Below are 15822 nucleotides of genomic sequence, written 5' to 3' on the forward strand. Positions count from 1 at the left end.
AGAGCCATATAGGACAACATACCTGTCCAAATGAATAAGATGAACAGACAAAAATAAAAACGGAAACGCACAGGAGTGGGGAGGAGGTGGTGGTGGGGAGGAAGCAACGGTTTTATAACGTATTCAAATACGTTGGAAATTACGTTGGAAACGTTGGAAAATAAAATAGTTGTAAACTATTTTCGTTTCACTTTTTATTAAATAGTTTTATAAATGTTATTAAAACTGTAATATTTATTATTTGTTATGTAATTATTAATAAAAAAAAAAAAAAAAAAAAAATAGTGTGACAGATCACACTTTCTATTTAGCTGCTTATGTCCGTTGCCAAGATGTCTAAATTATTATACTTCCAGACCTGGAAATTCCATTACTTTATAGTAGAGTTGAGCAAAATTTAGCTATAGTTGAAACTAATAGCTAAAATTGTCATGAATATAATATTTATTTATCAATGGTTCATTCATGAATAGGGTCGTATGCGTGGCTATTTTAGCTAATTTTTGCCATTCTCTGCTTTATAGGGGTAACATATGAAGGGCTCTGGCTGGCTCCCTCTAGCAGCAATTACTGTGCCTACCAGTTCTATGCCACTGCCATCTAGTTTTGGATTTTCAGATATTCTCTGGCATCATTGGCCACACAATCCGGCTATCATTATCATTATCTTAAGAAATAAATCATCAGCCACTCTGTTGAAATTTCCTACCAATCTGAGCCTTCTAAGTTTGATGAAAGGGGAAATAACCTGCTCATGATATAAATTGTACAGCTCCCAATAGCATCTCTGCCTCCTATGCTTAACACAAAAATATGCAAAGTTGGGCTTGGATTGCCTGCTTGCGAGAAATGATTGAAACCAAGTTGACAGTGGTAATAGAGTGCCGAAAGATCTTGGAGCAGCAACTGCTGAGGGTATCTCATTTAGACCTGTAATAGATTCCTTCGCACTGCCAAATTGAAGGAAATGAAAAAGCAGAAACACTTTCTGAAGGAGGTTGTCTTGAGTCCCAACCAATCCTTCCCCTACCGTATAGCTCTGCCAGAAGAAGGATTTAGGAGAGTAAAACATTCCTAGTTCATTAGAGGAATGAAAGAGCTGTGGAAGATAAATCATGGGCACCCTTGCAATGTGTAGCCTTTTTTAGAATTCAGGCAGACAGGCCAAGATTTTCTTCCAAAATATTTGTTCAAAATTGTTATCATTGTGACCCCACTCTACTAGCTTTGCCTGCTCAAAGAAATGACATCACTATGCTTGAAAACTTGTCCAATACTACAAGATATCAGAAATGATTTCACTTAAGAGGAGACTATCTGGGTGAAAAAAAACTAAATTATATTGGGCTACGTGAGCATGGATGGATGAAGTGCCTCTTATTTTAGCATACTTAAAAAAAAAAAAAAAAATTGCATAAAATCTCACATTCAAATATAAGGTAGAGCTGGTTCTCGGTTCTCAGCTGAGGTGAGGATGTAGTCCATGTCTCTGAGCAACATAGTACAGGCCGAATAAGGGTCTTAAAAATCATGAGTTTTGTTCTCCTGTCACCAAATTACTGGAGAGATGCTTCCTGAGTCCTGTAATTGAGTGCCAAGCCTCGACATTCAAAATTTGTCTGTAGAGAGGGTTATCCAACAGGAGAGGTTGTTAAAATTGTTACTGTATAAACAATTTTTAAAAAAAAATTAGAAAGCTTAAGCCAAGAATCATATCTTAGTAAGCCATTAATTCCATATGTTTAGTTGCTATACTCTGAATTAAAATTTCCTTTTATTATAACTCAGGAATGTATTCCATATTATCTTCTACATTTACAGAAAAAGATTCTTCGTCACTTTTTATTGAAGTTCAATGACTTTACTGCAATGGGAATGTTTAATTTTGATTATCCACTACTTTATTCTGTAAGATTTCTCTTTAGAAATTGATGAAGTTAACTCCAAAAATATGTTTATTTATGTATTTTTTCTGATGCAGATGGTGTCTAATGCAACTACGTACATTGTCATTTTAGTCCAATTTTCCGCAAATCATGAAGTGTGAGGAGTTGTAATACAAGCATGCCCCTTTAGGAAATTATAAACAATAATTGGGAGATCTAATGAATGTTAAACAAATGAAATATAACTATTTGTTTACGTTTTATTTTTCGATGTTGTGGCTCTTTTTGTAGGTCTTCATATCAGCATCAACAATAAACAAAGAAGAATAAGATAAGAGATAGTTAAATGTTTAGACATGACAATTAATATTAAATTCAAATTTTGATCTCGAGGCTTATATATGTAACAACACCGCTACCTGCTGATCTATGCTCCAAATATTACAGCCGCCAAAACCACTATTGCCAAGCATGATGAAACCTACCAGCTAACACGGGAACTGCTTTCAAAAGGCAAATGCTATATAATGATATTTGTACTATTCCTTGTATATAACTTAATTTCACAATTGTAACAGCTATACAAGATATTGTAATATTCATAAATGTATCATTTGAATTAATGAAGGTAACAATCTGTAGAATCTGCTGATCCACTGAAAGCTAACATCTTACACGTAGTTTCTCTCGATGGTGTTTAATAGTCCAGAGATCTGACTAGGCCAAAATTGTAAGGCCTCAGTACGAATTCTCACCTCACAGGAATCAGCTCCTTAGGAGGTAGAGGATAACAATGTGGATCAGTACTTTCTAGTGCTATATTTTTGGAAAATAAATAGGTCTATTATATCTCTGCCTCCTCTAGATCTCCTTCCTATACTTTCTCTCCTATTATAAGGCCCGGCGGCTGGCACCCAGTCCGGACTTAATTCCCCTTTGTGCCTACAGGCATAATACCTTAGTACCCTATAGAATGAAGTTACATTACTGCAAGGCCTGTATGCATATGTCTATTATATCTCTGCCTCCTCTAGATCTCTCCTCCTTCCTATACCTTCTATCCTATTGTAAGGCCCAGCAGCGTGCACCCAATCCGGACTTACATAACCCTTCATGCCTATAGGCATAGTACCCTGTAGAACCAAGTTAACTTCCTGCAAGACCCGTATACATATATTTATTATATCTCTTCCTTCTCTGGATCTCTCCTCCTTCCTATACCTTCTCTCCTATTATAAGGCCCAGCAGCCGGCACCCAGTCCGGACTTACATAACCCTTCATGCCTACAGACATAGTACCTTGTAGAGTGAAGTTACTATCCTTAGAGGACTTACAGCTGGCTCCCTTAAGATTCATCCTGTCTAATCACCTCCTAACCAGCTACCCTACCTAATTGAGTACGCATTGTCGAGGCCTTCTGATATAGAGAACCTAACATTGTCACTAGGAGTTTGATCTAACACAACCACCTCGATATATTATTTTCCTTATTATATCAATATATTATTTCTGTTATCTGGCCATATTTATGTCATTTTTGTACCTCAGTAGGGCTGGTAAAGTAGTATAAGTAAAAAAAAATGGCTGAAATTGGTTAAAGTTGATCAAGATTATTGTTATCAATTGTAATAAAAAATATCCATATAGTCTCAACATGTTTATTCTCTTACAACTCAAATGCTTCGGCCATTCTCTAGGATATCTTATACATTTATATATTTTATATCACAGCTACAACAGTGTCATTAAAACGTTGCAGGCTATTCTGCCTTTGTCAAAAATATACCTTAATTTAACCTATTTTTATCCACTATTTCACTTATCATTGTTTTATTCAATTTGCATTATCTATTACAATCTTATTAATCGTTTAAGATTGTTGTTGGGGCGAGGGGATTTTCGTAAATAAAAATATACTAACCTCTCCTCAAGAGTATAAAAAAAAAAACAAAAAAAAAACATTGGTTTAATTTTAATCATAGATGTAAGAACTTAAAAGAAACCACGCTCCCAAAGAACCAAAATAATAATAGAAAACATGCTTTCCAGTTGACACATAAATTTAATAATATTAAATAAAATTAAATATATATATAAACCAGAAGGATTCTTTCAATAATTAAAGAAATAATAATAAACATAGGAGATAGAAAATTATGATGCTTAGGTATAAAAAATCTGAACCTTGGTCCTAGAGAATAAACAGAAAAAAAAAAATTAACTTTCTAATATTATGCAATGAATATGAAACGAAGCATTCGATATTTGATAGAATAACAAAAGAAAGTCACTTACAGAAGATGGAAGAATAAACGCTTATCAATATGCGCACATCAAATAAAAAATAAATATAAGAAGATGTTCAGGGTTGCGGTAAAAAAAAAAAGAACAAATAGTTTATAACTGTTTAAAGTCTAACTAACTATTAAATATCTGAAGCTCTTCCAAGATGGCTGCCCTCATCCAAACAGTGAACAGCTGGTGACAATTTGGCGAGTGATGGCCGCTCGCAATACTCTAACCTAAAAACTAGGAAGCTAAGCAGTGGCGGTAAGCCAGTGGGTGGTTGAAAACACAAGAAACCCACATATCTGGTACCTCATAAAATTTGTACAAAACAATGGCAGAGGCCCGGTGAGGAATCTAGTCTCTGCTTAGTGGGTGAAGGTTTACAAATTAACACATGTAATACCTCAAAAAACATGAAGTAGACTGCCTAGGAGTTCCCATCAGCTTATCTTGATGTTTAATAGTTCCTCATTCTAAATTGTCCTTTTAACGAGATCTTCATAAACCCACAGCATTCATGTACAATGAAAGTAGTTTAACCAACTAACTGGTAACAGCTGTTTTTAACAAAACATATGATTGAAAAGTCAACTGAAGAGGCTTTATCAATTGTAATAGATGGTTTTTGAGTGTGTACTGTCTTGGTAGTTTTTTCTTCTATTTCTCACAGAAACTCATTTTAATAGTGATGTAAAGCTGGACAGAAGCAAAAACAAAAGTTTTAAATACGACTAATTTCGTTTCTTTAGAAATTAAACTATTCAGTTTGAGAAAAACCTCATTACCTTTTTTTTTTAAAACTCATAAATAGGGCAAGGTGTAGCCAATAGTGCCTAAGCATAAATTCATATAATAATCAGATTAATCAATAAATAAACATTGAATATTGATCTTACCGCTAAAGCTTGAACAGTCGCTAAATACAAAATGGCTAATTGTTCTTCATCAGTGCTCAAGCTCAGTCCACAAATCTAGATAATCAAAAAATATTGTATACTTCATTTAAATCAAATTTAAATGCTTCACAAAATAAAATATAAGGTTCTAATATATATTTTTTTAGATTTTAATCACAATAATGCATTTTAGTGTGAGAGCGGGTAGCTCAGTGGTAATGTACAGTGCAATTAATTCCAAGGACCCGGGTTTGAATCTGGCTGTAGCAGATAATTATTTTCTGTTTCACTGTAGCTGTGAATCAGCCCTCTGGTGTCCACCCAAGTGAAGTGGGCCACTTAATGAGGCTGAGTGGACCCTAGACAGCTCCTGAACCCACAGAGCTGACTCCCAGATACAGTAAAAAAATAAATGGTTTTTTGCCACAGGCGGATTCGAATCCGGGTCCTTAGAGTTAGTTGCACAGTGCCTTACCTTAGTGCCACCACACCCTCAAATAATAAACTTATTGTATTGATATAATGAAGTAAAAAATAAATATAATTTTTAATGATTTATGTATATATATAGCAAACGACAGAACTAAATTACCATTCCTTTCATTGTTGGGTCAGCTAGTGGCGAACGATTTCCATGAAAATCTGGTAAAACATGAATATCCTTGGTTAAAACATCAACAAGTTTTCCATTTCTTGAAGCAATTTTTTTCAAAAGAGTGTTCAGATAACCAACAATATGCTGACCTACAAATTAGAATAAGCAGAGCTATAACTAAATTTGAATAAATTGAATAGAATATTAAAATTCATATTCATTAATATTTATATATAATCACACAAAAACTCATACACAGTTGAACCTGTTGTCAGTACTTACGCCTATCAAAGTTTTCAATCAAAATCTTTTAGACATATTATTCAAGTCACACAACTTTAAGAATATGAATTAATATGAAGATGGTCAGGGGTGTGGTCACAGCAAAACATAAAATAGTTAACAACTATTTATTTGCCATTGTTTCGCCCCACTTTGAAGAGCTTCATCAGGGCTAAAAAGATACAAAAAAGGGTTTTTAATATGTTTTATTTTATGTATCATTTTAATTTGTTGAACCAAAATGCAAGCTAACCAATTTTCATTGTCTATAATAAATTTGTGATTCAAAACAAAACCAAGATGGCGGTACATATCCTTCTAAAAGTCCGTGGAATCAAGGCCATGTTGAGCAGATTCAAATATCATAAAAACTATTTTAACTCTTCCCATCATAATTGAAAATACAGTAAATTTAAGAAAAAATAGAAGTCAAGAAATAGTGCTAAAGAATAATATGCAGAAAGTAAATCATTTGCAAAAATCCCTAGCTGTTGTGCGGCAATCGATTTTTACATGCAACATCGAGACAGGTTTTGGTTTTTGGGAGGATTCATTGCTTGGGCGCGCATGTGAAATGATGAGTCCAGGATGAGGAGGTCCTCATCAATTTCTGTTCTGCAAGAGTGGACAGTTTGAAAATGGAAGACAACCAAGAAGAATAGGGAACTCTGAGTTTGGATTGCCTGGTGAGAGGACGTCCGACGGCTGGAAGCGGGAAAGTTTGGAAGCCATTGTTGTGAGAGAGACATAGCTTTCTGGAAGGACTGGAAGCCATTTTTGACGTTAGGACATAGCATTATAGAAAAGAAGATACCAAGAATCATCAAAACAAGATTGTGAACATGGTTAGCTTTGTTATACCTAATTTAAATACATGTGTAATATAGATATTAATTAAATTAAGTGTTAATAGTAAAAGTGTCCGTTTCTGATTGCCTAGAAACCCGCCCTGAGATTAAGAGTCTTTTATATTATAAAATTTAAATAAAATTCTATTATCTATTTAATATTAAAGTTTTTATTTTGAACCCAAGATATCTTTAAGATATGAGAATTGAGTTTAAAAATATCAAATTTAGATTTATTTTATTTTAAAGAATTTTTAATTTATTACAATATATATTCTTATTATTGTCTTATTTCTTCTTTTCTTTCAATTGTATATAATTTTCTTTTCACTTATATTTACATAATTTTAACCCTACCTTAATTTACCTTATGTATTTTATCCTATTATGTCAAAATATTTTTAGTTCTTTTTGTATCTTTTCACCCCTGATGAAGCTCTAAAAAGTGGGACAAAATGTTGGCAAATAAATAGTTGTAAACTATTTTTTGTTGTCTTGTAACCGCACTCCTGACCATCTTCATAATTTGAACTAATACGGTCAATTATTTATATATATATAACCTGATAATTATTATTTTCTTCATTAGTGTTTGCTACGAAAATTTTTAAAAATAATTATCTTTTGATAAAAAAAAAAAAATGGAAACTGTTTTAGAGTAGTGTAGTAAGAATTATTTAATTTTTTATAAATTCTAAATTTTACCTTCCTCCAATTTTATTTTAGAACTAGCAGGATGTGTTGATATAATATGGTCCAGTAAACAGCCTGAAGCGCTTTGACCGGCCTCGTTGAGCCACAATCCAGGAACCATTGCACTCCAATAAGGTCCCCACACTCCATTAACAAAAACTGCCTCTTTGCTTACTGCCATGTGACAAGTCGATGTTCCACAAACCAAAGCTGTATAATGATTAACAAATATGAACAAACTGTAAAATTAAGTTGGATGATATAACTTTCTTTAAAAAATAAATAGTTAAATCAATTAATATTAAATTAAAATTTATTTTAATGATGTGGATGAAAATTCGATATATGGAGAAATTGATCAGGGTTATAACACATGTCTGCTACACTAATAAACTGCACTGGATATTTTTTCTAAATTTTTATTTTTTTTTTTCTAATTTTATAATATTGCATTCTGCCTTATATTTATAGACAATGGTAATAGGGATCAAACAAATGCAAGTTGATCACTCTGAAATTTTTTCGTCTACAAGGGGAGTCCACCTTTTTTTTAGCATGTTTACTATTTAACCTGGCTAAAAGAGATTCCGGGATTCTGACGACAGGAATTATAAATAGGACCGTGCAGCACCTAGGCATACACCAATGACATCGATATAATTTGACGCTCAAAAAGGTCAGTCGAAGAGGCATTCCTCTCTTGCTGAAGCAGCAAGAAAGCTTAGACCAACTTGGTCTAAGTTTTCTTCCTACTTCTGTAAGTAGTAGTCAACCAAGTACCTCATCGCTAAACAACACCCAAGACATCCTGGAAAAAGGTGGGATTTGGAAATTGTCTCTTCGAGTGTGTCTCTGAATTCACATACCTTGGCTCACAGGTCACATGCGATAATGTCATCGAAGCAGATATCAAAAGAAGAATATTAGCAGGGAACAGATGTTACTTTTGATTCAGGCAACATCTATCAAGCAGATTAATGACCAGAAAAACGAAAATTTCTCCGTACAAAACTCTGATTCACCCAGTTCTTACATATGGAGCAGAGACGTATCAGAAGTTGGCCACATTTGAGCAAAAGATCCTCTAAAAGATATTTGGACCGGTGTTGGTGGAGAGTGGAGGCGAAGAAAAAAAAATAAATAAATAAAGATTTACAACCTCTTTAGTGAGCCTGAGGTTTTTAGTCTTATCAAACGATATCTTCTGAGATGAGCTAAACATGTGGCCAGGATGGAGGAACAAGAAACTCCTATAAGATTACTGATGGAGATAGTCCATGGCTGGAGGAGAGTTGGCCACCCCCATTTTTGATGGATTGACTGTGTGGCTGTGGCTGTGATAGGTTTGGGAGTCCACAACTGGATGGCTGCAGTAGAGGACAAAAACTTTTGAAGGTTGCTGGTTGAGGAGGCCTGTACACGTCAACATGTTGGAGCGCCAACTAATTATAATAATAGGATCACAGAGCTTGTTCACACCATATTTACAAATATAGAAATTAAATAAAAAATAGAAGAAAAAATAAATAAATGAAGAAAAAAATAATGAATAAAATTACACTTAAAGTAAAATAACATCTTAACACAATCATTCCTATTTACATTCACCCTAGGAAACTCTGAAGCGAGGTCTTTCTCCCCTTGTGGAGAAAAGGGCAGGACTCCAGAGATCCCAGCGCTTCTCTCTCAAGCATCATTGGTATTTTTTTTTCTAAATTATATACTTATAAGTGCACTAAATGCAAGAATGACTTTATTAATAATAAAAAAGATGGTCTGAGTTTGCTCAAAAGAACACAAATAGTAATAACTATTTGTTATGAGCTAACATTGCGCCCCACTTTGCAGGGCTTACTGAGTTGAGTTGAGCAGAAGAAGATAGTGCTTACCTTCATTTTAGTAAGCCCTGTAAAGTGGGGAGAAAGTTGACTCATAATAAACAGTGGATAAATAAATATTTCTTCATTTTTTTTCCCATTCTCTATATCTCATTGCCCTGGTTCCTTCCTTATTCACTTTTCTGGACATTCTATATTTATTTTGGCTTATAATTTTTTTCTCATCTTTATTATTGTTTATCTTTTATCCATTGTAACATAAAGTCCTTTTTCTTTCTTTCAAACATTCCATTATGTTGAATTAAATTACTGATTTTTGTTACTTAATTGTTTTTTACAATCATGTAACTCCTCTTACAATTGGTCTTGTAAGTTGTTATATTTCAGGGTAAAGCAAAATCAGTTAAATAAAAATGTATAATAATGCTAAATTGTTAAAAAATAGACATATTCTACTTCACATCTGGTGTACAGATATACAGTTTCAGGGCCGTTCGTAGTCGAGCAATTTAAAGCGCCAACTTTGACTGCCTCGTAACTGCAACCGCTTTTGAATCCGGCCTGAGGGGTCAACAAGTATTTCTGTGGTGATCCTACAAAAATGAAAACTTGGTCCCCCAACCATAGTTAGAATAGGATGGTAACCTCTATATAAACCTCCATCCCTCCCCCTATGTCAGAAACGACAAGGGGATAAAAAAAAAAACAAGGTACAGTTGTATAAAAATCTAATCTGTTTATGAAAGTAGATGAATATTGAACTTATATCTATCTTCAAGTATATACAATTTCATACGCAGCCTTGATGTTATCGACTGGGAGATGGAAGCCGCATGACAACCAATGAGCCCCAAACCTCCAGCGTGTGCATCAATGATGGATGTAGCCACAGCTGTACCTTCCAGTAAGTCCAAAACTCGAGCAATGTCAGCCTTAAGTCCGGTTCCACAGGGTTCTCCTGGTTGTTTAATTACACTTCCTTAAATCAAATAAAAACAAAGTATCTTTAATGGACATGAAGTGATTAAAGATATAGGATTTTAAGTTTTGTAGGCTATTGGAGCAACTAGCTAAGAAACTTTATTTCGCAATAAAAACTGAAACCTCTGTTTATATGCAATCATGATGTTTGGCTTTTTTTTTGTAGAATGAAAATTCTTGGAAAGATTATCGATATAGCTTATAGAACACAAAAATTTTGGTCAGTTCTTAATTGCATATATGGGTTCAAACTAAATTTTCATTTATTATTAATAAAGTTTATATTATATAACTTTTTATATTAAGAAAAATAAATACCTATCTTAATGAAGTTGTTATCTGCCAGCTCAGCTAAATCTATTCTTTCTAAAAAGTTTTTATTCCATCCACCCTGTCCGTCAGAATTCACTTCATACAACCACTTGCAAGTAACCGAACACAAAGACCTACAAATTGAGAAGGCATTAATAATTTATAGCAATTTAAAAATTGTTGTATTCCTTCTACATTAAATTCATCACCTCGTATCACAACCGGTAGCTTTCCAAGTCAGAAAATCAGGTAAATCGAAAAACTTCTCTGTCTTTTTCCAACACTGGGAATTTAAATTTTCTTTCAACCACATCAGTTTCGGTAATTCCATTTCCAAAGATATTTTACCTCCTACATTTCTGAGTATATTATGACCTAATGAATTGATAAAATTTGCCTGTTTTTCTGCTCTATGGTCCATCCATAAAATAATATTCTGTTCAGCATTTCCTAAGTGAGGAGGAAGCAGAAATAATCAAATCTTATGGCTAATTAATGTTTATAAAATTATTATTGTAGAGCCTCATTAACTATTCTAGTCAAGAAATAGACAGTTAACCTGGAGTGTATTATGAAATTCCAAAATCAATTTAACTCATTTATTAGGTAAAAATTAAAATAGAGATCAGTGAGAGTTTTTTTAATGTTTTCTGGAGATAAAAATGTTTTTAATATTACAGTTTAACCATATTATCATCAATTGCAAAAATTAACAATGAGGAGAGGGAATTAATTTTGACATTAATGAAATAGATTTGTTGAATAATTTCCTTCAATTGTAAATTTAATAAAGTTTTATTGAAATTGAACAGAGAATTGATTAATTGGGAGTTTAGGGAATTAGATGTACAAAGAAGTTTAACACTATTGTCGATAAATTTAGGAATGAATAATCTTTATTCTAACTTCTCTGTGAGGTGCTTATTAAGGTTACATGAGCTATTAATGTAATATTTATGGGAAGACAATTGTAATTTTAAGAGAGAAAATATGTGATTAGCTTCATTTTCAAAAGAAGGTGGGAGTATAATTTCAAAGGGACTGTTCTAAGGTTGAGGGGATACTATTTCAGTGGGACTAAGACTTTGGAAGAAATCAATTATTCAGCAGGGTCGGTTAAAAATTATTGCAGATTAAATGAATTTTTCAATTTTCAAATAAAAATTTTCGTGGGTTTGACCGCAGAATGGACTTGTAGCGGCTAAAAGATCTTTTAACATCTACTGATGTTATAGGGGGATACTTAAATGAAGCTATTTCCATTGTATCTGGTTCGGTATTCTGCATCACCTGCTAATTTTGTAGATAGGAATGTCTGCCCTGAGAAATGCTCGGCACAAATCTAAATACATAGTATTGGTACCTGTGGAATCTGAGGAGGAAAGAAAGAAACAGAGAAATGGATGAAGAGTAAACAAACAAATTCATGGAAAATGCCACAGGAATAAGATTCTTGCTCTTTTTAATTGATTCTGAGGAATTCTTAATGTAATTCTGTGTGAAACTTTATTATTGCCACTGCATTTAATTTGTGTTCAAAGATGAAGACATAGAATTTTTACACATTATTTATGATAAATGATAAATTTCATCTTTAAGTATCTTGCGTTCTCTTGAATTTTATGAAGTTGCTGCGAAAAATGTATTTAAAATTGAACAAATAATTTAAGGGAATATGTGATTCAGGACAGAATACCTAAAAATATGTTAAAAATAACCATTATTTCAGAAAATATGTGACTTACAACAAAATATGTAAAAAAGGCCAAATATTTAAAAATATGTAAAATAAAAATGGCTTCTTTTGGCCAGAAATGTCTTGACTAACTAACATCTTTAGTTAGTAAGGAATCGCAGATATCATGGTCAGGTAAAAATATGTGAAAACATAAAAATCCTATCCCTACTAATAACTAAACCCTCCACTTCTAGAACTAAGTGCCTGCTAGTCCTTAACAGAAATGAACTCCGATTACTAATAGGAGTTCTTACAGTTCATTGCAGGCTTAAGATTTGTGGAGTAGTTTGCGATGAAATCTGCCACTTATGTGGAAAGGCTCTGGAAACTGCCCCGCATTATATAGCAGTGGCTAGTATGCATCACTGCTCTGATAGTATCCTAGGCTTGAGGTTTCCTCTATAAATTGGTTGTCCCTTTTGAATTTCATTAGAAACGTATAAAGGTTAGATTTAGAGGAACGATAGTCATTAAAAGAATCATTCCATTATTTTTCCTTGGGGTAGGCAAAAAGGACCAATAGGCCTACCTGCCGAATATGTTCCCCCATTATTGTGAGTATCAGTATCAGTATATATTATCTTTTTAACACCCATTTAATCCAAGGAGTTAGTTGAGTTCTACATTATGTGGAAAATAAATAAAATAGTCAATTGAGAAAACTCACCATCTGGAGAGACTGAAACAGATGAACCAGCACCATCTACAGCAACTAAGGAACAAGTAGCATCAAAACCAATTCCTTTAATTTTATCTTTAGGTACTGACTTTTTAACTTCCTATGATTAAAACATACATTTAACTAATCTTTCTAAAATTTAAACATTTTAAATTAAAAGGAATCGCAATATTTTTAAAATTGATAAATTTGAATAATTGTACTAATTGGAAAATATTCTCCAATATCTTATGAAGGTTTCAAAATGTATTAAAAATTTACTAAAAGGCCTTCATCCTTATGAAAAATGTTTGGTATTGGAAAAGTATATTCTGAAACATTTCGTGAAAAATAATAAAAATCTTAATAAGTATAAAGTATTCAAATAAGTAAAACTTATTTTATTAGTGCCATGATTTGAGCTCTTCATACTGAGTAAGTTAGAGCTTAAGTACAAAAATCAAGATAACAACCATAATGAATAGAAAATATAAACAGTATAACAATAAAATAACAAATAATATATAGCACAAGTAGTAGGGGCAGATAATGCATAGTGTAAGTATAATAAGAAGGTAAAAACCAATATTAAAATGTAGTAATGTTAAAACTATGAAAGAGTTAAGAAAAAAATTATATACATATATTCACTGGCTCCACTGACATTAGTTGTACTATCAACCATTACACCAGATACAGTAAATGCTGTCATGATTGTAGCTATCAAATAGATATTTCACTGTCAATAAGTATACATGTAGTTAACATGACATTATTATAATAGGCTATAATGAACGAATATACTTGGTTCGTTGTAGGTCATTATAAATGATATCCAATGTATTTACAATGTCACATATTACATAATCAGAAGGAAAACATATATATCTGTAGCTTGGTTCTAAAAGGGCCAATGTCAATTTTTTCAAACTTTGTGGTTTTTATATGAAAAGTTTTTAATTTAGAAAATATTATATTATAAATAATTCTACAAAGGCCAATGTCTAATTACTAACTAAAATAGGTAATACTTTAGGAATATGAAGGTTAATTCAGGTTATATTTTGAAGATTTACTAGACTGAAAACTTTTGGTATAAAAAACATTAAATTTAGCCCTTTTAAAACCAGGCTAGAGATATAATTAATTAAATATATAAGTAAAATAACAGAGTTAAATATTCTGGCTTAAACCATCTCCTTGGCATCCATCATATGTCCGACTCTGTTCTATGGTGCGCCACTCATGCGACACCTCTACAAGTCTATGCTGTCCAAACTACAGAGCTTCCAGAACTCCCTCCTGCGGCGAATAGTCAGAGGAACCACACTCCAGTGGGCCAGGAATAGAGTAATGTGTGAGGAGCTCTAACTCCCGTCTGTGCTGGAATTCATAAGCTGTAGGCACATCAAATTATTTGATGGGCTGAAAGCCTGTGCTAACCCTCTATTCCATTAGATCGCCCCTCCACTGAGACCTGGGAGGGGGCCTGGTCGACGTCCTCGCCTAGGGAGGGACTTCTAGCTCTGCAGCCTGAAGTCATTCACATCAACAACATCAGCAGGAATAGCCCCTCACTATTCTAAGTGAGCACCTCAGCAAGCATGTGCCATCACTACAAAACCGCCTTCTGCGGACCCAGCAACCATTCTTAAAATGCCATCCGGCAATACAAGATGACTAAAATAGCCTGTATTGTATGTACTTATCATCCATAATTGCATATATGTATATGTTCAATTATTTAATTTTTAGGAGGTAAGAAAAAATCTTGGCAACAAATCAAGGTTTTTCCTTTTCTCTCTGTCTTTATTCTTCTCCCTTTCGGCCCTCAGGCCATTACTAAGGAGGCAAGAAAGGATCAAAAGAAATCTATTTTAATTTAAGTACCTACTCAACCAAAACTATAATATATTAATAAACTAATTGAATTGAGGAAGTAAAATATAAAGTTATATTAGCCAAAAGGGGTAAGTAATATAACTAACAATAATTTGGTCTGGTGAACATAACTTTATAACATGTGTAAGGACTAATGGAGAAAGAAAGAGCTAAAGTTGGAAATGGGTAAGGTGATTAAAATTTTATTTAATTAGGTGATATGAACTTTAAAAGTATTATAATATTTTAGTATTTAATTGAAGATTTTTATTAACAACAGAGGTATGACATTTTTTCTAAATCAACACGTTTTTGGTACAGGGACATGGATTTAAGTGTGTTTTTGTTGAATGTTCAAATCTCCTAAATATTTTTATGATATATAAAGATATTTAGGAGATTAAATAATACAATATTATATATGGAAAACAATCAATAGTTTGAAGCCCTGTTTATCACTGTTGTGAAAAAAACAAACTTTTGTGAACATTAAAAATAAAAATTAATATAAATTCAAGGAAATTTGTCAAAATTGAGTCACAACTTTGTTATAATTTTTGGTCTCATTGTTTAATTTCAAAAAATATTGTTCTTGTTGTTTGTATTTCATAAAACCGATCTTGCACAAAAAGTGATTCCAAATTTCATTTAAGAATAAGTAAAACAATAAAATAAGAAGGAGATACCGATCTGTAAAGTCTATATAAATAAACCTTATTTAGTTTTGTTTTTTGACTGGTTGGCTTGGAGATGGTTAAAGCCAGAATATTTTTATATTCACAATATTTTTATTGACGGATTGCGAAGAGGAGATAGTTTAGGTCAGGATATTTTTATTGACTGATTCCCAAGGGAATGGTTTAGGCCAGAATACTTTTATTGACTGGTTGCCAAGGAGACGGTTCAAGCTAGAATACTTTTATT

The 15822-nt window shown here is 32.8% G+C and overlaps 1 protein-coding gene across 1 annotated transcript in view; it reads right to left on the bottom strand.

Moving 5' to 3' along the window:
• The window catches only part of LOC106690389 (FGGY carbohydrate kinase domain-containing protein), a 24268-nt gene that overhangs the window by 4349 nt on the left and 4097 nt on the right, over positions 1-15822 (bottom strand). The window contains exons 2-8 of the mRNA XM_024363676.2: positions 13027-13138; positions 10831-11071; positions 10628-10755; positions 10125-10307; positions 7503-7700; positions 5665-5816; positions 5073-5147 (exon numbers count right to left, since the gene is read on the bottom strand). Coding sequence (XP_024219444.2) covers positions 5073-5147; positions 5665-5816; positions 7503-7700; positions 10125-10307; positions 10628-10755; positions 10831-11071; positions 13027-13138 — 1089 coding nt within the window. The remainder of the gene's footprint in view (positions 1-5072; positions 5148-5664; positions 5817-7502; positions 7701-10124; positions 10308-10627; positions 10756-10830; positions 11072-13026; positions 13139-15822) is intronic.

This window comes from Halyomorpha halys, unplaced genomic scaffold (genome assembly GCF_000696795.3).
Source record: "Halyomorpha halys isolate HHAL.00 unplaced genomic scaffold, Hhal_1.1 Scaffold1698.1, whole genome shotgun sequence".
NCBI classification, from domain to species: domain Eukaryota; kingdom Metazoa; phylum Arthropoda; class Insecta; order Hemiptera; family Pentatomidae; genus Halyomorpha; species Halyomorpha halys.